At 36.9% G+C, this 22,353-nt stretch overlaps 1 protein-coding gene and 1 long non-coding RNA gene across 5 annotated transcripts; both read left to right on the forward strand.

Annotated features, from left to right (window-relative positions):
* On the forward strand, positions 1–2,748 carry LOC145101122 (uncharacterized). Of its 4 annotated transcripts, none has more exons than XR_013705473.1 (3): positions 10–1,421; positions 1,527–2,048; positions 2,445–2,748. It is a non-coding gene; the product is annotated as an uncharacterized LOC145101122 (long non-coding RNA). The 4 variants fall into 4 exon arrangements; XR_013705475.1 differs by lacking the exon at positions 2,445–2,748 and having other exon boundaries at positions 12–1,421; positions 1,527–1,619; positions 1,743–1,965; XR_013705474.1 differs by lacking the exon at positions 2,445–2,748 and having other exon boundaries at positions 12–398; positions 687–1,421; positions 1,527–1,965.
* A 15,302-nt stretch (positions 2,749–18,050) lies between these two features.
* LOC145101123 (putative mitochondrial-processing peptidase subunit beta, mitochondrial) lies at positions 18,051–21,098 on the forward strand. The gene is made up of 9 exons (XM_079038284.1): positions 18,051–18,862; positions 19,240–19,404; positions 19,501–19,638; positions 19,705–19,856; positions 19,964–20,072; positions 20,154–20,252; positions 20,344–20,409; positions 20,499–20,606; positions 20,799–21,098. The coding sequence occupies exons 1-9, from the start codon at positions 18,200–18,202 to the stop codon at positions 20,883–20,885; spliced, it is 1,587 nt and encodes a 528-aa protein (XP_078894410.1). The 5' UTR covers positions 18,051–18,199; the 3' UTR covers positions 20,886–21,098.
* Positions 21,099–22,353: the final 1,255 nt, after the last annotated feature.

Raw genomic sequence — 22,353 nt, forward strand, 5'->3', positions numbered from 1 at the left:
TTGTGGGTTAGAGAAATTCTTTATACTGGTTAAGTTGAGGGTGAGTGGAAAACCGTTAAATAAATCTTAGCCCTTAAAACTCTCTCATATCTCAGCGGTAATAACTTCAGAATTACGGCAGCGGTTTTTAGCTCCTCCCCACATTCCTCATGGTTGATCGTTTCTCCTCCTATGTTCAATCGGTTTTCAGGTTCCTTCCAAGACATGGTAGTTCTCCTTCAATCATCACCATACGGAGCCTTCTTAGTCGGTAACTGCTCTAACCACGACCTAGAAATTAGGCATATATAGTGATCTGACTATGTTTAATGTTTCTAAGTTTCACTCAATATATTGAATTGCTTCATTTGATGTCAACAATTATGGATTCAAGTTCGGCTAAAAATAGTTCACCTAAGGTAAATCTATCGACTTCTGCTTAATTTTTCAATGTTTCAATGAGTTTCTTTAATTGATTCCTTTTGTGAACAATTATTGATATACAATTTCGTCTGAATAGTCTTCAACTAAGGTAAAATCTTTACAATTAGTTAATTTTATGTTTTACATTCGTAGATTTTTACCATCTGACTTTGATTTGTACTTCATTGCATCTTCAATTTCGTTGTATAATCGACTTTAATGTTCATTTATGTTTGTATAATCGACAATCTTATTGCTTTGATCTGTATTGTACTCAATTTCAGGTTTCTTAAATTCTTAACGTATACCTATTAAATTGGTTTGTTTGGGCTCTTTGGCTTTCAGTAAGGTTAACTCTCCCTTTCTTTGTCCCGATTCCAATTTCTGTAAACGTTTGGGCTATCTAAGATGATTATGCTAATTTCTTTTTTATTACTTTATTATAAATAAATAATTTATTGCATGATACAGAGTGATAAAAGTTTTCGAACTGTAGTTCCAAATTTACAGCTTCAACACAATCTTTTAGCTAATCATCACCACCCTATAATGTATAGCGAAGCATTTGGATTACAGTTTTGCAGGACTTGATTATTTAACAACTAACAGGGGGATAATCTGCAAACCACAGGAAGAGGTTTGATGTCTAAGGATGATGATACTGGAGATTTGATGCTTGATCATGAATTATATTTAAGCACTCTACAATCTCGTCTTATAAAACTCCACGTACATCTAAATTGTCTCAAAATTACAAATGTTCAGTATTTTTCTTATTCTTGTCAATATTTTCAAGTAATCAAATGAAGCTAGCATTTAATTATCTTTATTTAACCTCGTGAAACTTTATATGTTTTGTTTGCTAATATCCATTTACAACAATTTCATTTTTTTAAGCATCTAAATTAATAAAGTTGAAGTCTTCCTAACCCGATATGTTGCTCCAATTTAATACTTTATGAGGTTTGGAAATTTTCAGTGATAGGGACTTCATGGAAAGCAAAAGAAAATAAAAAAAGGTCAGTAATATCTTTTTTTGTTTTATTTGTGATTGGATTTACCGGGTTGTAGGACATTTTTGGGCACAAAATCTTATTTTCTACATTTTTTTATACTTTTTGCAGGTTTTGATCCAGATCGTGTGTGCCTTTCCTCCTGAGCGTCCTTTATCCACATCCAGACCTCTTCGTGATTCTCTTGCACATACTCCATTATAGGTTTCTCTTCCGTTTAACTCATATAATGAAGATTAATTATAAGAAATAGCAACCTACTTTCTTTATTTCTTTTTTATAGCATTCTATTTCGTTTCTTCCTATTACAACATTCTTCTTTTAAAGGAGTCAACAATGGATGACAAGGAAAAGATTAGCCATGTAATCACGACTTGGCATCCATATCAGCAAAGTAATATATATATATATATATATGGTAATGGCTTAACTATTGCTATAAGTGGGTTAAATTTCAATGTACATTGGTGTATTAAAAAGAAATGAAAGTATGTTATTCTTATTTGCATTGTAACATTTTTTTAATGGAAAAAGGCTTTTAATTCAATAATGATGAACCGGTTCAACTTGAAACATGTGGTTGTTGGGGCGGTGTTAGGAGGCATGGTGGCATTCGATCATCTCACAAAACCTGTAAGTATTATCCTTATCTTCCTTTGATTTGGGATCACGATTTGAAGCGACTTGGAGTAGTGGTTATATGGAATCTACTGATATCTTTGTATACTATCATTGTAGTTTAGGAAATACATTGCTATTTCCTGTGTTTAGCCCAAAAAAATTGCAACATTCTTATTTATTAACCAGATTTATGAGCATTTTTGCTACCAAAGAAATGCAAGTCTACTACTCTTTCTTAATGTGTGTTTTGGTGTTTGGCTTTGTGAGTTGTCTCAAGAAATTGTATGTATGTCTAATTTCCTAAATAGTATGTGTGTGTGTGTGTGTTTTGTTTCAATTTCATTTTGAAACAATTACCAAAATTTTCTTCTGGAAATGGTGGATTAGTGTGTGTTTTGGATGTGGCAGAAATAGAGTTTCTACAGTAAATCCTGACAACAGCAACAAAGGCGGAGGTGGTGGCGAGACAAAAAATACAGTTTCTCAAAAGGAGAAGACATGAATATGAGGATGAGGGGAGAGAGAAGATGCTTAAAGCCTAATCCTAGATGAAGTAATCCACCCAAGAACATCTTCTCCTTATTAGAAATAAAAAAAATCTCCAATATATGAGCTGGATAGTGGCTTTGAGGTCATAAATGTAACATCCTAAATATACGGACCAAAATTTTCATTTTTGATATAACGATTCATAAAACAATTTTTAAGAAAACATCATCAAGTTATTTCATATCATAAACACAATAGGCCGTATGTCTCAAAAGCATGTCATAAAATAGTAACAATGTCATAGTACAATCCCAAGAATCTCATATGCGGAAAATCTGCATTGCTATTGTGCCGACTCCTTTCCCTTTGAGGAATAAGTATCTAAAACCAAATCTGAAAACTGTAAGCACAAAGCTTAGTGAGTTCCTCCATCATACCACACACCTTATAATCACATAATGCCTAGCATATCTAGGTGTCGGCCTTCCCTTCGGTCTCTTTCAACCGGTAACTTGCCTAGCATATATGGGTGCTGGCCTCCCCTTCGGTCTCTTTCAACTGGTAACTGCCTAGCATATTTGCGTGTTGGCTTCCCATTCGGTCTCTTTTCAACTGGTAACCGGGGACTATTTCACTCCCTACTACTACCACATAATAATCTAGCAAAAACATATAAATCATATACAACCTAGCATATCTGGGTGCTGGCTTCCCCTTCAGTCTCTTTCAAACTGTAACCGGGGACTATTACACCCCTACCACTACCACATAATAACATAGCATACTAGCACATAAAGCATAAAAGATGGTGGCATACCATACAATTCTCACAAAGACAATCATCTCAACTATAATCACCTACTAGCGGATCGAAATTGGTGTCTTAGACCCACTTCTACTGGAAGGTAACTCACCTCAATGTCATGAAGTAGCTGAATGTAACATCCCAAAATCGGGACCCAAATTTTTTTGTCTTTAAATATATTACTTATAAAAATAGTCATCAGAAAACAACATTACAATGCTTTAACATAAAATCACAAGTCATAAATCTCAAAATCATTGAAGCAAATAGTGTAATATCATAGTACAAATCCCAGGTTCTCAAATGCAGAAATCATATGCAAGTGTGTGATGCGCTGCTACACCGCCGGCTCCTTCCCCTTAAATGAAGAGGTACCTAAAACCAAAACTAAAAACCGTAAGCATAAAGCTTAGTGAGTTCCCCCATCATACCCATACAAAATAGTGCATAAACATCGGTATCTTCCAACCGGTAACTGTCAGGCATAACCGGGAGCTGGACTCCCCTTCGGTATCTTTCAACCGGTAACTGGGAACTAACCTCCCCTTCGGTATCTTTCAACCGGTAACTGGGAACTATCCTCCCCTTTGGTATCTTTCAACCGGTACCCGGGGACTATTTCACCCCCTAATACTGCTAACACATATTAGGCACAATAAGCATGTCAAGTACAATAATCACATCAAGCACGGTAAACATGTCATATATCAATCCTAGATAATTGTCAGAAAGACAATCACCTATCCAACACTCTTACTTGTGGGCCGACATTGTGGTCGTAGACCCACCCCTACTAGGAGGAAACTCACCTCGAAGTCGCGTAATGTCTGCATTGATCTCGGTATTAAAACCAACTCCCCTCGATTCCTCAATCCCTACACAACAACCTTTCTTACTTAGCAACTCATACTAGTAACCCTTACAAGGAACCCAAACCCGGGTCAAAGTCAACTTTGGTCAAAGTCAACCTTCTGTTGACTTGAGTCACTGAGTTGGTCTGCCAACTCGTCGAGTCCCTATTCCTTCAAAATGATTCAACCCTGACTCCACTCGTCGAGTCTAGCAACCACTCGACGGGTCCTCCTTTAACTATAAAATCGGGACCATCTTCAACCGACTCGTCGAGTTCATCTCCTTCATAAGAATGTGTTCAGTTTATGACTCGCCGAGTTATATGAACAACTCGTCGAGTCCATCTTCATGGGTTGGGAGATTGCCTTGGACTCGCCGAGTTTGCTCACACACTCGTCGAGTCCCATGATTTCCAGGTCTATAATCACGTCCATCTTTGTTGGGTCCTTTTTTAGACTCAACTAGACTCCTCCAAAACAGCAAAGGTCGGGGAACCATTACCGACTCGTCGAGTCTCAAGAAAAACTCGTTGAGTCCACTAAGTCCATGTCCATAAACTCGATTTTTGTTGAGCTCATCTCATCCAAAGGGTAGATCTGATCTCTTAGGGTATATATAACACGTAAAGTCACGGACTTTACGTCCATGCATGGGTCTTTAAGCTCAAAAGGACCAAAAATGAGATCTACAAGATGCATGGGGCTCTCATGGCCATAGAGTTGGCAACTTTATGCCACGAGACCCTTCCAAAGTCCAATATATGAAGCCATAACTCCACATTACACCCCACAACCCGAAAATGGCTTGGAAATGCCCTAACGATACCAAAATCCAAGCCCTAAAGTTGATTAAACACATGGAAAGTCAAGATTGAAGCTTTTTATCTTAAATGAGCTGGAGATGAAGCACAATCTCTGGATCCTATTGCTTCAACTGGAAGTCCCAAGCTCCTTTCTTCTTCTCAAGCTTCACAACCACCAGAGAATGCACAAAATGGGCTTAAGAGCACTTCAAACAAGGCTAGGATTTCATTTTATGGTTTTCTGGAAGTGTAAGGGATGATAAAGGATGATGTGAGAGGATATAAGTTGTTTAACTAGGGTGCAAACCCTCAAATTTAGGGTTTCACTCAGCCAGCTCCTACTCGCCGAGTCGGTCTCCCGACTCGTCGAGTAGGTCACTTAAAATCCGCGCGTAAAGCCGAGTCTACTCGACGAGTTAGGCCTTCAACTCGTTGAGTCCCAGGGTAAAATACCATATTACTTGGAATTAAATACGTACCAGAAACTGGGTGTTACATGAACTGTCCTCAGTGTTGGGATCAACTCCTCTCAAACTCCTCAAATGAACTGGAAATGAAGTTCTTCTTCTATATCCAAAGCTCTTTCCTTAAACTAAGCACTTATAACTTCCACTCTAGGAACCGAGCGTGACAATAAAGGTAATTTTCAGTAATCTACTTACCTAGGCTTACCCTTTGGTAAGTGGATTGAAAAGACGTTCTTACCCCTGTTCTTTTATCTTGAAACCATATTTGTTGTCATTTGATGTAATTAGTGGCATTGGTGGAGTGAAAAGATATTCCAAGGCCTACAAACCTACATACTTTATCCTTCATTTTATGCATATTTTTGTCATATCTAACCAATTTCAAACCTCAATTTACAGGCTGATAGGATTATGATTTTAAGTGGAGTGAAAATTCATTATTTCTTGCCCCTGTACTTTATCTTGAATATGAGATTGCTTTAATTTGATGTAAATAGTGGCATAAGTGGACAGAAGGACCTCTTCATTTGGATTTGATGGTATCTAACTGAGAGATGGATGAGCCTAAACAAACCAAATGGGGGACTGATGAACTGACGGTGACTAGGGATATACTGGTAATTGATAACATGTGGATTGCTTGTGGACCTTGGTAATAACATCTTCTTATAGCAAGAAAAGTTAACAAATCAAAACTAGAAGTAATGAACTGCAGAGAACATGGGTATAAAGGTAATTGATAACATGTGGATTGCTTGTGGGCATTTGTTTACATTTATGTCCAACTGTGTATGTATTTCTGTTTGTATGTATTTGTGTGTATCTTGTAGGTGTATGTCTATGGATTTAGCCTTGAGGTAGTAAGACTATTTCGATTTTGGTTTTATTCTAATTTATGTTTTCAGATCTTCTGGATCTAGTGACTAATTTGTTATCTTTTTTGTCGATTTGGGTTTCGTACTATGTATATTTTCGATCTCCTCGGGCAATGAGAAGGAACGAAAAAAATGGAAGTGTGATAAAAAAAAAGTTGGAATTAGCCACTATTTTGTTTTTAATTATGTTTAAAAGTGTGAAACAACTCATGAGAGAACAAGAACATTGTCCTTTTGCAAGATTAAAAAGGCAAGAAGAAAGGTTTTAAAAGGCAGTATTTCAAAAGTTTTTTAATACAATTGCATTTTGGTGTTAATGTGTTGCTTTTTCTCTTAAAAAAATAATTTGTTGCTTTTCGGCAAAAAAATGGCTTTTTGATACTTCATCTTTTATAATACGTTAATGAATATGTTGTTTTGGGGGAGTTTGGGATGTGGTTTATAATTGACTCTAAAAGGCCTTTTAGCCCAACGGTATCTGATGTTTTCCTTCCTTTTCGAAGCTGAGAGTTCAAGTCCCGCAGTGGACATATGTGAGAATATTTTGCCGTTAAAAAAAATTGACTCTGTATATCAAAATAATGGAATGGAGACCTTTATTTATTATAGTTTCATATCATTTGTCTTTCATTATAAGTTTATTAGGCGTTATAGACACACTTAATGAATTAAGAGATACCGACACCTTATTTTGTATTTTATTTATGATTTACTTTGTTTTTAGGATTTCGTTTGAAAGACGATGTAGTTATATTTGCAAGATAAGATGGCTGCAAACGAAAGGATAATTTTGCAGCCATGTTGAATAACATCACAAAGTTGATGCAACAAGGTTATTTTTCTTTAATAGACTTACAAGTATTTATGTTGATTCATTTATATGATGTTATTATTAATGTATATAAAGTGTTACTACTTACCGATAATACCATATATTTTTCTTCTTGTTATTCAATCACATTTGTACAACATTCAATCACAGTTGTTGAACTTTTAGTTTAATGTATGTCAAGTACTATTGCAACCAAAGATGGTTGGAAAGAAAGTCTTGAAGTCCACATTTAGCAAAAAGAATACACAGGCTCTCATGTATTCCTTATCTATAACTTTTGTGGTTTGTAGATTACATCATATTAGTGTTTCAATGTTTCATGATTTTTAAAAAACTCTGAGATTTGATCAATTTTTCCCGTTTGTTATGACGAGTGAATCTATGAAGATTATGTTGTCTAATATTTTTATAAAATGAGCCAAACTAAAAGTTGAGTAATTGAACTCTTTTTGAATGACATACAAAAATTTAAGTTTTGTTGATTTTTAATGATGTTTTTTAGTTATAAATATTTCTTTATAATTTTAATGTTTTATCGATTCTAATTGAGGTGACCAAGTCTAAGTATTTTGTAAAGTTTGTAACAAGTTTTAAGTCATATTTACCCATATTAACAACATTTTATCATATTTTTTGAGTAACCATAGAAACCAGGTGATATATTGGGTTTAAATATGTATGAAGAGATATGCATATCTATTATTACCAAAGTAATTGTAATTAATTATGTTTGTTGCAGTGTGTAATGAAAAATATAATTATTGTCATAATATTTGTTACATATTACAAAGATAGAAAAAACATAATTTACAAGTATCATAATAATACTGACAAACAAACAAATATTACATATTAAAAAGATTAATAAGTGTTACAGAAGGGAAACTTAGTTGATGAACATAAATCTTACAACTTGTACACAATGATCCCAAAAAAGAAAATCTAACTACAGATTAATGCTATCTTCAAGTGCATATTTTGGGTTTCAAGTTTCTTCTTCGATCGCAATAAGTTACTGATTATTATCGAATTATTAACTTTTGATTTGTCAACCCAACAGATAAATCCGGACTGTGGTCCCTGAAAATTTAAGATCAAAACACATGACGTATATTGTGTAAATTCATATTAATAGACAAATCACATACCTCTTTAGGACAAGAGTAAAAAAGTTGTCCAAAGTTATTTATAGTTGTTGATGTCCTTATAATACATTTAGAGCCACAATCACAGTATGACATTTCTTTGGATTATGAGAAATGAAATTTTAGTATTAATTTTGACAAGGTAAAGAGTTTTGATGCTTGAATTCCTTTATATAGTGACATTTACTAGGGTTATGGTTCCTAACACTATTCTGGAAACACATTCCAGAGCCACATTCCGGAATTGATATTTCGGACCCTAAATTCAGAACAATAATTGTCCTAGATTCTTGACATATGAGTAGTCATTTCGAACAGTAAAAGTCATAGATTCCTGACATATGTATAGTTATTCTAATCAGTAAATGCCATAGATTTCTGACAGTATTTCAGACTGGCTATTTCAAACCATTGTTTCGGACATTGATTTTGTACGTAATTGTCATGAATTCCTGACATATGTGTAGTCATTTCCCAATAGTAAAAGTCATAGATTATTGACAATATGTGTAATCATTCCGAACAGGAAATGTCATAGATTCCTGACAGTATTTCAGACCCTTATTCCAAGCTATGAAGGCTGCTGAAGAAGCAAACAAAAGGGACTTTGAAAGAAGTTGCACACTAAATCAACGTACAAATGATCTAGTGGAGCAAATAAATGAAAAAGAAAAATGGGTTGTTGAAACGATGAAAGAAGTGAAACATGCTAAGAAGTAGATTGAAAATGCGAATAAGGAGATCAATAAGTTGCGTGTAGAACGGGACCGTCTAACATATGTTTTTAGAATTAGAGGAGATTTTATTGACCGGGAACAAAATATGTATCCCTTACAATTTCATAATTTGTGGAAACCAATATAAGTATGTATTAGGTTTTATAACACTTTTTGCAATAATGTTAATGAAAAAGGATAATTGTCATTTTAGATAATCATACCGTTCCTTTTACAAAATTCAGTTTGAAAAGACATCACAATATCCATATATAAAATTAGATTATATTTTTGGCCGATAATTGGGAACTTACATCCGACGCAAACTAGTCGTGTCTACATGATTTTCAAACAATTCCATGGAGGTCTCAGTTAGTTCGAAACCATTATCAGCCAATTCGACTCTGTGACAACCCGTAATTTCAAATCTTGTAAAAGTCAACCTTAGTCAACGAAAGTCAAACATATCAAATCAAAGTCAAACTTACTTCTTTAATTATCTTATGGTTAGATTAATGAGTCATAGGTGTATAGACCTTGTATTCAAAGTTGTTGTGTGTTTAATGAGGGAAACATTTGGAACCGAGAACCCATGCATAACACTTTTCGGATCGCAAAGGGTTCGCAACCGATAACACTCTTCGGACCACAAACGGTTTACAACCGTAAACCTCGGTTGTATCCCTTCATTGTGGTACTCAACGAATGTGTCCCATCATATTTTCGGTCCTCTCTCTCTCTCTCTATATATATATATATATATATATATATATGATGGTAGCCGAAAACGTCCTCACTTCTTCATTTCCAGCCGAAAACACATCCCTTCTCTCTCAAGAACATCAACCGCAAACTCTCATTCTCTCTCAACTATCATCCTTTTTCCTTTGAATCTTCTTAGGATATTGCTTAGGATCTTCAAGTGTTCTTCATTCATCAAGATCATTGGACCAAAAACCCTTGAATCTCCTTCTACTCAGCCGTAAACACCTACATCTCCTTCATTTCACCAAGAGCATACACTGAGTTTCCAGCCGAAAACACTTGAATCTTCAAGTGGTCGTGAACCATTTATGACTGTAAACTCCAAGGTGCAACCGTGAACTCCTTACAACTTTCCATTTTGTTTCTAACGCTCTTATTTGTAAGTTAAACTTACAAATTAGTCAATTTCCTTATCGTATCTATGATTCTATACACTAATTGTATGCATATATATCACGTGAAATGCATTTTAGGACTTGTTTTGTTCCGGGAGCTAACTAGTGGAATCAAACATCCTATATCGAACTTTCATACGAATCACTCACACAAGGTGAGTTCATACCCCTAAAATTGACCTTTTTAAATGCTTTTTAGGGGGGGGGGGGGATACAAGTAGACCACAATATAATTGTGTTAATCGTTTACATGTGGAAACAAACAAACAAAAGGATTTCATATGCTTAAATGTTGTTAAAATCACTTTAAAACTATTTTTAGATTTCTATTTTTATCAAAAGCATATTCGTGTACATATTTATGTGTAAGTATGCTTTAACGGACTTAGGACTATTGCTAAATACCGTAACTCCTGTTCCTTGTTTAGTTGTGGGCTTAGGGTAAGATCACTAATCGGACTGTCGGTTAAATCATAGTTATACTTGTTAAATATACGCATGAATATTATACCTCATTTTCAAGGAACACACTTAACTCAGTTGCTTATGTTGAACAGTTGAGTCTTTTCTACAGTTCAAACAAACATATTAGTAAACTATAATAGGTATAGTTTAGAGGATCGCTACATACTATTTCTAGAACAGAGGAACAATACATGAGTCAATACATACATACTATTACTATTTATTACAAGGTATACTATTCATTTACAAGAATAAGAAGGAACTTACATATTATAACAAGAACAAGATAACTAAAATGTGAGATACTATTTCATGGCATAACAATGTTCTTGTTGTGTCACGTTTTATAACCAGAGTCTCCCGGAAGGAGAGTGTGAGTTTGTGTATAAATCTATACGGGATTGACCATCCCACAACTTGCTGCTAGCTACAGTGGGACCTGCAGGTCTACGGGTGACAAATGTCATACCATATTTGATGTCTGAAGAACGTCGTGTTTTATACTAGTCAATCAAGCATGGTTATAACCTAATCACATTTTAACCTTAGTTACTCAGTTTGGTTTTAAGGTAGTTAATGCATCAGTAGGGTATTTTATACAATACTACTGTAATATTCATTTTCCATTACATTCATACAGTGATATTCTCTAATGAGAAATGCATACTATTTTTCAAGTAAAGATAGTTATACAAATATGGAAAACATACTTTTACACTATTTCAAGTACAAACATACATTTTAAACTATTTTCAAGAGAATAGAACATACAAACAGTTGAGTCTTGGTAGAGGACTACTTTTCATTTTAAAGTAGAAAATATAGGAATTTTTGGGAAGGATATAAACATTTTCACTAGACAGATACAAACATTTTTACTATACAGATACAAACATTTCATGAAACAAATGCAAACATTGGACACTAAAATACTTATTAACTCACCAACTTAAACGTTGATACTCTCTTCCAAAATAACTTGTATTCTCAGGGAACCAGTAGACAGGTATACTGGATCAGTTTTTGAGGAGACGCAGCATGTTCAAGACTCGTCTTTTATTTTGTTATATATACATTTTTTGGTGTCATACAACTATTCATAGAACACACATGTATTAACTATTCTATTAATGCAATGGATGTTGCTTGTTTTACTATTGTGTATTGTTACGATACTGTACATGATGTCCTCCGCCCCCGAACGTTTCCGCCGTTCTTGGTTTAGGGGTGTGACAGACTCAATCTTATATTGTTGGTTTTGTCCTACGTGTTTCTTCGATGATGTCCATTGTGTTCACAAATTGTCGTATATCTTCAGACATGGTAATGAGGAACATTTGCATGTTATATAATGCTACTTTTCTTCGGTCCTCAGCCGGTGAAGGCGGTAATGAGATTTCCAGTATTACCATTTGTTGTTTATCATGTTGATAGTCACGAATCATTTATAATGCAGTCGTATCAACAAGACATCATTGCTCGTCTTCAAGACGAAGTTTAGCATACTCTACAGGCAACCCATCCTCATTGTTCGACTCACTGGATGTTGGAGACTGAAAATAGAATATACCTAAATTATATTAATATACCATTAAAAAACCAATGTCCATAAAAGTATTTTAATAATAATAAAAAACACTTCCTGAAACATATTCATAAAAAAAACCATAATTGCAACTAGTCTATCGTAAGGTTTGCCAACACTTGCTCCAGTGCCCTCTTTCAGAGTCCTATCTGCTGTAACGTCCCAAAAATACGAGCCAAAAATTTCGTTTATAAACAAGAACTTAACAAAACATTTAGAAATTCAACAACCATTTCATTTCACGAAGATGTTGCACGTCAGAAAACATTGTAAAAATCACAAAATGTCAGAGTACAATCTCCCAGGTAGATGTCATAATGCGGAATATAAGCAGGTGTATGTGTGATGTACCGCTATCGCGCTAGCTCCTTCCCCTTCGACGAAGAGGTACCTGAAACCAAAACTGAAAACTGTAAGCACGAAGCTTAGTGAGTTCCCCCATAATACCTCATACCATGCAAGCATACAACATACAGCTAGGAGATACGAGCCTTGCCCACACTCATGAAGATACGGGCCTTGCCTACACTCCGCTAGCCAAGAGATACGGGCCTCGTCCACACTCCACTATCTGGGTGGTACGGGCCTCGCCCACACTCCACTCTCGGAGAGATACGGGCCTTGCCCATACTCAGCCGCTAACCCATAATATACAAGTATCACACAGACAACAAGTATAGACCACTCTATTATACTGGCACATATCATAATCAACTCAACCAAGAGATACGGGCTCGGCCCACACTCTAGTACTAACATCTCGTCTATACGGGCCGGCCTTGGTGCCTTAGACCCGTTCCTACTGAAAGGAAACTCACCTCAAAGTAACTGTTGATTTGCGTGGGAACTGACTGCCTGCTGCTACTGCCGCTCCGGAGATCTTCCGGCTATAATTCCCACAAAACCCTTAGTCAAATACTGCTAACCGATTTTAGGGTACATTGACCATTTACCCTTACAAATCGAGAGTCAAGTCACAGTCAACTGCCAGTGACCAGACTCGCCGAGTTGGCTAGCCAACTCGCCGAGTCCCTCTCCCTTAGTCTGACCATAAGTCTGTCTCTACTTGTCGAGTTAAGCGTAGACTCGACGAGTTTTCCTTCTATACCCAAGGCCAATAGTCCTTCATCCTACTCACCGAGTTGTATGAACAACTCGCCGAGTTCATCTTCATCCGAAGAACACTCTAAGCTGTGACTCGCCGAGTTGTTCTTGAGACAAGAAGATTGCTATGAACTCGCCGAGTCATGGCATTGACTCGCCGAGTGACTTCATGAGTGAGTCTGGCTTCCGACCCACTGAGTCATACCCTATGACTCACCACTCCAACTCGCAGCACGAAAAGGGGAACAACCCGGGGACTCGCGACCCGACTCGCTGAGTCAGATGAACGACTCGCCGAGTCTACCTCATGCAAAAACTATATACGCGATTTTGCTCGAATCCAGTCCATGCCATTCATAGATCCGGGTTCCTAGGGCCTGGTTTACACGTAACGTTTCCAACTTTATGTGTAGATAATCACCAATGAAGGTTTTAGGGCTCAAAGTGCACCAAAAGGGGTTGATCTAGGACATTCATGCAATAAGACTCCATAAAGGCAGTAGATCCAAGCTCCAGGGACTAAATCATGCCTAGATCTAAAGGCTAACAACTTATTACAACCCACCAAGCACAAACAAGCTTGAAGAATGGCTCAAAAAGGACTTTCATGAAGCTATTTGGGACTACAAGCTTGAAAACAGAGGGGAAACGAACTATACCTCAATGAAAACGTTGAGATGTCACAAAAATGCTTGGCCTCCTTCTCTTCTTCTTGATATACTCTTCCTTCTCCTCAAAAGCTTCAAGAACACACAAAAACACTTTAATCTCACAAGGAATAAGGGTAGCACGAGGTTGGGAGCTCTGAGGGTGAATGGGGGCGAGGTTGGGGCGGAAATGAGTGTTTAAATAGGGTGAAAACCCTTGAATTTTAGGGTTTCAACAGACAGCGGTGACTCGCCGAGTCCCGAATATGGACTCGCCGAGTCGCCAACTTAAACGTACCCCCGGACCGCGTCCCTACTCGGCGAGTCGGACCTACAACTCGCTGAGTTCAAGGCTAAAATGACAAATACTTAGATAAATTTTACGTACCAGGAACCAAGTGCTACATCTGCTTTCAACTTATGTTTTAACACACTTTCTGATTTCTTTGTTGGTTTATTTTTTTATCTTATATTGAAACTTAGCATCGTCGTTTTTTATCCGCAAAAACAAAATTTCAAGAACATTTTAATACATTACCATAAAAATAAATTATAATTATAAAATTATTGTTTTTTGATTTTACCTTTATCGGACGCAATTCCGAAAGCTCTTGTAAATGGAATACATTTTCGTCATCCATAAAACTCACTTTTTTAACAACATACACGCTAACTCGTCTTTGGACCAACATGGGTTATTAAACAATACTTAGAAAAAACTATATATTGTAGTTATTTTGGATCATCATTTCAAAATAAGTCATCGGGTTCCGAACCACGTTCATTGTGTTTCGGACCTACATTACCATTCCGGAACCCCTACAATACCTTATTCCGGACTAAAACAATCGACCATAAACACAATACAAAGTACTTACATAACATTCATACACATACAACGAGAAAAAGATAAAAAAAAAAAAAGATAATTCGGAGATGTTATAGACTTGTTCCTCATGTTCCGGACCATTCCAGACAATTCCAGAACACGTAAATCATTTTAGAAAATCAAATGCAAAGTAACTTAAAGTGTAGAACTTACTCGGTTTGACGAATCCATGCTCAAAATTTGGTCTGAAATGTGGGTAGACCGTGCTTCGGATTTGCTAAATCTGAACGCGTATTCTGAATTTATTGTGTGTGGGAGCCATATATATACCATTAGGCTATAGTATTGGGCGTGGGCCGGTTTTCGGGTCCGAAATGACCCATTCCGGACCAAAATGTTAGTTTTTTTTTAAACTTGGTTATATTTAAAAAAAACCCCAAAAAATGGTTAGATTACTCAATTTCCCTGAAATTATTGTGCACACACACTCAAACATACACTCGCAAAAAATAATGAATGAGGATATGAACCTATTTACACGCAAGGATGTGAAACCCCTGATTCTGATGGGTCATGCCCATTCATAATTAGCCTATGAAGGGGATGTCCTAATTTCTAACCAATCATGGAATGTCATATGGATGCTTTTGGAACCTTCAACCTCATGAGCATCATCAACCAATGAGCGTCATCCTTGAGCATCTTCAATTCATGAGCGTCCTCCTTGAGCATATTCAACTGATGAGCGTCCTCCTTGAGCATCTTCAACTGATGAACATCCTCCTTAAGCATATTCAACTGATGATGATCCTCCTTGAGCATCTTCAACTTGTGATCATCCATAATTCTCACACGAGATCCATGATGCTCGTTCGTGATCCCTGATGCTTACTTGTGATTCCTAATGCTCACTTGAATTTGATAAAGTCTTCACACCCCTACAAAAGCATGTAATTTTAGAATAATATTTGAAAATTTAAAGGCTTGTACATAACTTTTTCTTTGTATTGGTTGATTCATCTTTGTTAGCGAAATATGTTAAACTTAAGCTTTTGTGACATAATTCCACAAATTTAACTATTTGTTTTTAAAATTTGTAACATCCCAAAAATACAAATAAAAATTTGTTTTTAAATTTATTCAAATCATACGATACTAATATCAAAATAGTCAAAAGTGTATCATAGCAACGTGTTATTAGAGTACAAATTTCCAAAATCTCAAAATGCCGAAACCATAGGGTGATGCAGTGTGATCAGGCCGCGCCTTTCCCCTTTGAACTGGAAGTACCTTAAACTTAAATCCAAGCTCATAATAGTGTCTTAAGCCATAAAGTTGCAAACTTTATGCTCTTGCATGCCTTATTGAGGCTCAAATTATGAATTAAGCCCTCTAACTCACTTAGGTGGTCACCAACTCATGCATGGTTGAGTCTTAACCTTCAAGATACAACTTTTATGACGTCATGCACTCCCAAGACTCTAAAATGACAACTCAAATGGCCTGGAGTAGCCCATAATCAAAAAGACCAAGTTACGGGACCAAAAGATGCTAAAATCTTCCCTATACCTAGATCTAAGCTTAGAATAAACAAGTTTCAGACTTTATACCTTCAACAGGCTAGAAATGATGCACAAACTCTGGATCTACAAGCTCATTCTTCTCCTTTGCTTCTTCTCAAACTTCCTTCTTCTTCATAACCACAAAAGAACACTCAAACACTATATGTAAACTCAAAAATGCACTCAAGATGGCTAGGGCTTCGAGATTAGCACTAAAAGGCAATGGAGGTTAAAAGGGTCATGCACTTGAAGAACTTAAGGACCTTAAATAGGGTGCAAACCCTAAAAATTGAGGTTTGCCCGTGGCTTGAGTACGCCCAGCGTATGTCGGGATCACCCCGATGATGTGCATGCAAGGAGTACGCTGTGCGTACCTAATGTACGCCCATCGGACTCACGGACCCTTCACAACCTTTCAATTGAATTAAGTAGAATAATAAATTAGTTTCATACTTGGTGACTTGGGCGCTACAAAATTTGTCTTTTAAAAACATTACTTAAAATAACTAATGCGATAGATGTTTCAATAACTATGAAAATCTCGGTGAGTTGAGATTACATCAACCGTGATGTATAATTTTTAGGACTTTAGGTTTTATTTGTCGCAACCCGTGGTCCGACTCTTAATCTGGAGTGTTGTTGGTGGGTTACACCGCTAGTTGAATACATAGGCCTTTACACCATGGTCTCGATCAGAGATGCACATTAGCGATCTTAGACCGGTCTCGGGTTCACGGGTTGGTTTCAAAACGTATCGGTCTTTTTTTGGATCGGAAGGTCTTGGCTTGATCTAATCTATTTTTGGACCGATAACAGTTAGACCCGTTAAGGGTTTTTTTTTTCTTCGAGAGACGGTTAGAAACAATTACACGAATAGTCCCTATGGTTTGGGGTAATTTGCGCGCTTGGTCCCTAACTTATTTTTTTTTAACTCGGAAGGTCCATACTGTTTGTTTTTGTTACGCCTTTGGTCCCTACTGTTTGTTTTTGTTACGCGCTTGGTCTCTGTCTTACCTAAAAAAACTATTATTTAAATACGAAAAAATGGTGGGGTAGGTAAGGTAAGGTGAGGGGATGGGTTTCGAGGTGTGTTTGTTTAATATAAATTAAAAAATCAATGCCAAAATAGTCTTTTTAGGTAAGATAGGGACCAAACGCGTAACAAAAACAAACAAAAGGGACCTTCCGAGTTAAAGAAAGAAGTTAGGGACCAAATGCGCAAATTACACTAAACCATAGGGACCATTCGTGTAATTTACTTAAATAATGCTTTAAGGAATGTGGTTGTATTTTTTAGGTTAGAGTAGATTACTGAAATCGTCCCTATGGTTTGGTCAAAATTGGACGTTTGGTCCCTAACATTTTTTTTGCACTTGGATCGTCCCTATGTTTTGATTTTGTTGCGTTTTTCGTCCCTATGATTTGGTCAAAATTGCACGTTTGGTCCCTAACTTTATGTATATAAGGGACGAAAAACGCAACAAAATCAAACCACAGGGACAAAAAATGCAACAAAATCAAACCACAGAAACAATCCGAATGCAAAAAAAGGTAGGGACCAAACGTACAATTTTAACTACCATAGTACCATTTCAATAATTTAATAGCAGGTTATGATTATTATTATTTGGCTCCGGTCGATGGCGTTCATATTTTAGTTTTTGTCAACCAAAGACCGGGCAGAAACCATACATCGCGGGGCACACGCCCGTCACAAGAAAAGAGAATTTTCAGCGAAAAATTGCCCCTTTTATTCATCCTCTTCATCTTCTTCCCCATGCCCTAATCCCCCAATCTCACATCGGATTGGAACTATCAAACCCTAGCCATGGCGACGCGTCAGCTCCTGAAGCTTTCTCGCCGCTCTCACCCAACCCTTGCAGCCACTACCACCACCAGATCTGCTCCATTTGCCACTGCAGTCTCAATCGCATCCGACACTCGCGCACCAGCTCCACCGCATCCTAATCAAATGATCTATGATCGCGTTGCAGAACAAGTAAAATCGAAACTCAAACGACTCGAAAATCCTGATCCTAGGTTCCTTAAACACAACTCTCCTTTCCCTGTTTTAGCCGATCATACATCTATTCTAACCTACCCAGAGACGCGTGTCACCACCCTGCCTAATGGTCTACGTGTTGCGACGGAGTCTAACCTGGCCTCGAAGACGGCTACCGTTGGTGTCTGGATTGATGCAGGATCGCGATTTGAGACCGAGGAGACTAATGGCGTCGCTCATTTTCTAGAACATATGATTTTCAAAGGGACGGCTAAGAGGTCGGTTAGGGATTTGGAGGAGGAGATTGAGAATATGGGAGGGCACTTGAATGCGTATACTTCGAGGGAGCAGACGACTTATTACGCCAAAGTGATGGGCGGAGACGTGCCTAAGGCTCTTGATATTCTATCGGATATATTGCAGAATTCCACTTTTGATGAAAAACTGATCAATCGTGAGCGAGGTGTGATTCTTCGTGAGATGGAAGAGGTTTGTATGTCATTGTCAACACTATTTCTCTTATATCTGTTTATATGGGATGAATACCTTTCTCCGGAATCGTTCTTTTAACATTTCTTACTTTTGATGAGAATCACTCTTTAACATTTTCCTGCATCCTCGATCAGTAGAATGTTGGCTGAATCGTCTTGTTACGAATGAATTTAGTGCCATTTACCTAAATATAAGGTAATGTAGGATTTACGCACTAGCTGTAACGCATGATGTTGTAGTTATCCACTGATCCCTATTTAGTTTCTTTTAAGCTTTCTTTATAGTCTCCTAGTGGATTCTGCAGTTCTTCTGATATGCTGTTTGATGCATAAGTAGCCATTATTAATATATTTTTTTAAAAATCTTTATTGCAGGTAGGTTTACAGACTGAGGAAGTAATTTTTGACCACTTGCATGCTACTGCTTTCCAGTACACCCCTCTTGGTAGAACTATTCTTGGACCTTCTGAAAACATTGAAAAGATAACAAAGAAAGATATTGAAGATTATATCTCGACCCACTATGCTGCTCACAGAATGGTACATGACTTAACTTATCAACCTTTTTATACTTTCAGCTTCAAGTTTTTAGAGTTGAAACATAATTCTTGTACGACGAATCATGATTCTTTTCAGGTTATTTCTGCCTCAGGAGCTGTTAAACATGAAGATGTTGTGGATCAGGTAAAAAAAATGTTCACAAAGCTCTCAGCCAATCCCATGACTACAACACAGTTAGTAGAAAAAGAGCCTGCAATCTTCACTGGATCAGAGGTATGCATTGTTATTATTTATTAACCATGAAATTAAAAATTCCAAATTGATGAAATAAATAATCAGATTCGAATGAGGGATGATGATATGCCTCTTGCACAATTTGCCATTGCATTCAATGGAGCATCATGGACTGATCCTGATTCAGTTGCTTTAATGGTCATGCAAGCCATGCTTGGATCATGGAACAAATCTGCAGGAGGTGGCAAGCATATGGGGTTAGCAAAATCATTTGACTTTAATTTTTTTTTTTTAAAAAAAAATCTGTTATTTATGAGATTTTGAAAGTTGGTTGGTATTAATTAACGACACTTTTTATATACAGCTCACAGCTGTCACAGATGGTGGCGATAAGTGAACTTGCTGAAAGCATGATGGCTTTCAACACCAATTACAAAGACACTGGACTATTTGGTGTATATGCTGTTGCCAAGGTGTGTGAAATTTGAATGAATATTTTTTAAATTTATAATAAACATTTAATCAATTTATTATTGTTTTACCTTTTTGTGTAGGCGGATTGCTTAGACGATTTGTCTTTTGCAATCATGCAAGAGATGACTAAATTGTGTTACCGAGTTGGTGATGATGATGTTACCCGTGCTAGAAATCAGGTAATTAATTAATTTTAAGAAATTATATTATTGTATAGTAATAGTTTTAGTACAATTCGGGGACTTCAATTTTTTTTTTTAAATTTTGCAGCTGAAATCTTCATTGCTTCTTCATGTTGATGGAACAAGCCCTACTGCTGAAGACATTGGACGCCAGGTATATATATAGCACAAGGATAGTAATAGTATTACTATTTTAAGTGTTTTACAAATTATTATTAATAATTTTTGTTTTTGTTGTAACAGCTAATTACATATGGGCGAAGAATTCCATTTGCTGAATTATTTGCAAGAATTGATGCTGTTGATGCTGCCACGATTAAACGTGTAGCCAACAGATTCATATTTGACCAGGTAACCTCCTCTAAACTTCCATTTTGATATTATTATAGATATATGTTTGTTTTACATTTGTCATCTATCTTATAGCTAATTTTACAGTTTTTACTAAATGCTAGTATTACTATATAAAGTAGCTTATCATGTAAAAGCTAGTTTATCAGCTAGTCTACCAAACACAGTCTGAAGTTGTTGTGTATACCACAGGACATGGCCATAGCAGCATCGGGACCCGTTAAACTATTGCCGGACTACAATTGGTTCCGCCGCCGGACTTACATGCTCCGTTACTAGACTTTTTTTTTTTTTGTTTATTTTTAAAATTTATTTATAACCCCATCCGTTCATGTAAGAGGTTTGTGGGTAAAAGAGAGAATTGTGATTTTGAGAAGCCTGGTTTCTTTTCAAGTTGGGAATAAAAACTAGGGCTTTTTTTTTCTTTGTATAAACAACTTTAACTCCAATTTGTATACACCAACCAATGTATGCGGTTTTGCCACTTTTTCATATTACCAGGCAAGTCTCGTCGTTTTATGAATCGGTAATAACTAGGTAATACATGGATTGTTCCATGTATTGTACCCTTTTTGAATTTTATATTTCGAGTTGAACACCAAAATTATAAAAAGAAAAATATAGACAAAGTATCGTGAATTTAGGCAAAATTATGTACTTGGTCCGTATATTTATGTGCTTGGTTCTTGTGTTTTCATTTATTGGTGTTTGGTCCTTTTCGCTTTTATGATATTTAATAATATAGAATTAATTTAAGAAAATAAATAAATTAAAAAGAATATAAAGGATGCGGCCCAAAATCGATTTCCCCGAATGGAGTTTAATTTAAGGTCATTTCTATTTTAATAATATCACAACACACAGTCCTTGAATGGATGCGGCCCAAATTGTACGTCATCCTCTATTTTAATAAATTAGTTTAATTTAAGGCCATTCGGGGAAATTTATTTATTTTCTTAAATTAATTCTATATTATTAAACTCCATCCTTTATTGCTGAATCAAACACAATAACACTGGTATCTCGGTTAATTCGGGACTGTTCTTAGTGATACCAAGGAGTGAATGTAGCCTGATCAACTACATTCTCTCCAAGGTAAAATTAACACACGTCTTGATGAGATCGGGATAGCCAGGGAACCTAACACTATACCTTTTATCACCCAAAAAGAGAATGTTTGCTTAGTATGTATAATAGTCATAGCATCCTAGGATAATGTAGCATATTTACGTACTCGTGCAGACAGCATGGCTGGCTTTCATCACCCGGGAGACCCCTACTTCCCTAATCAGGGAAACAACGGCTGGCTAGAGGAGGAGGAGGAGCCTGAGGAGGAGCACCAGGGTATCCAGTTTCATCAGGCCTTAGTAGCTCACGGGATGCTTGTGGATGAGCCAGGAGAGAATCCAGGTGAAGCACACGATGTCGGACCCGACGAATACGTAGACACTGACTACGAATTTGGAGAGCTCGACGATGACGACGAAGACGGCCAGGTCGGGGACCAGGACCCCGTCCCGCCATACGAGGACGAGGCACGACTAGATCACCCTGCCCCACCAGCGAACCCCCCAAGAGAGAACCGTTCCCTCGAAGCTGAGATCGCCGCACTGCGACAACAGCTGTATGCTATGGAGGCTCGGGCAGTGCAAGCAGAGCATGAGAGGGATGAGGTCATAGGAGACATGGCAGAGATGGCGCAGCTACTGGCACAACATTTCGGCATATGACCTCGGCACCACCTCCT

This window comes from Lactuca serriola, chromosome 4 (assembly GCF_051521515.1).
Source record: "Lactuca serriola cultivar US96UC23 chromosome 4, Lser_US96UC23_V15, whole genome shotgun sequence".
Classification (NCBI taxonomy): domain Eukaryota; kingdom Viridiplantae; phylum Streptophyta; class Magnoliopsida; order Asterales; family Asteraceae; genus Lactuca; species Lactuca serriola.

What these genes read in the sequence shown, in the direction of transcription:
- LOC145101123 (XM_079038284.1), top strand. Translation starts at nt 18,200, where the DNA reads ATGGCGACGCGTCAGCTCCTGAAGCTTTCTCGCCGCTCTCACCCAACC. An exon ending in ACTATGCTGCTCACAGAATG is followed by an intron (nt 19,405 to 19,500) that starts GTACATGACTTA and finishes GATTCTTTTCAG; the next exon opens with GTTATTTCTGCCTCAGGAGC. An exon ending in ACAGATTCATATTTGACCAG is followed by an intron (nt 20,607 to 20,798) that starts GTAACCTCCTCT and finishes TGTATACCACAG; the next exon opens with GACATGGCCATAGCAGCATC.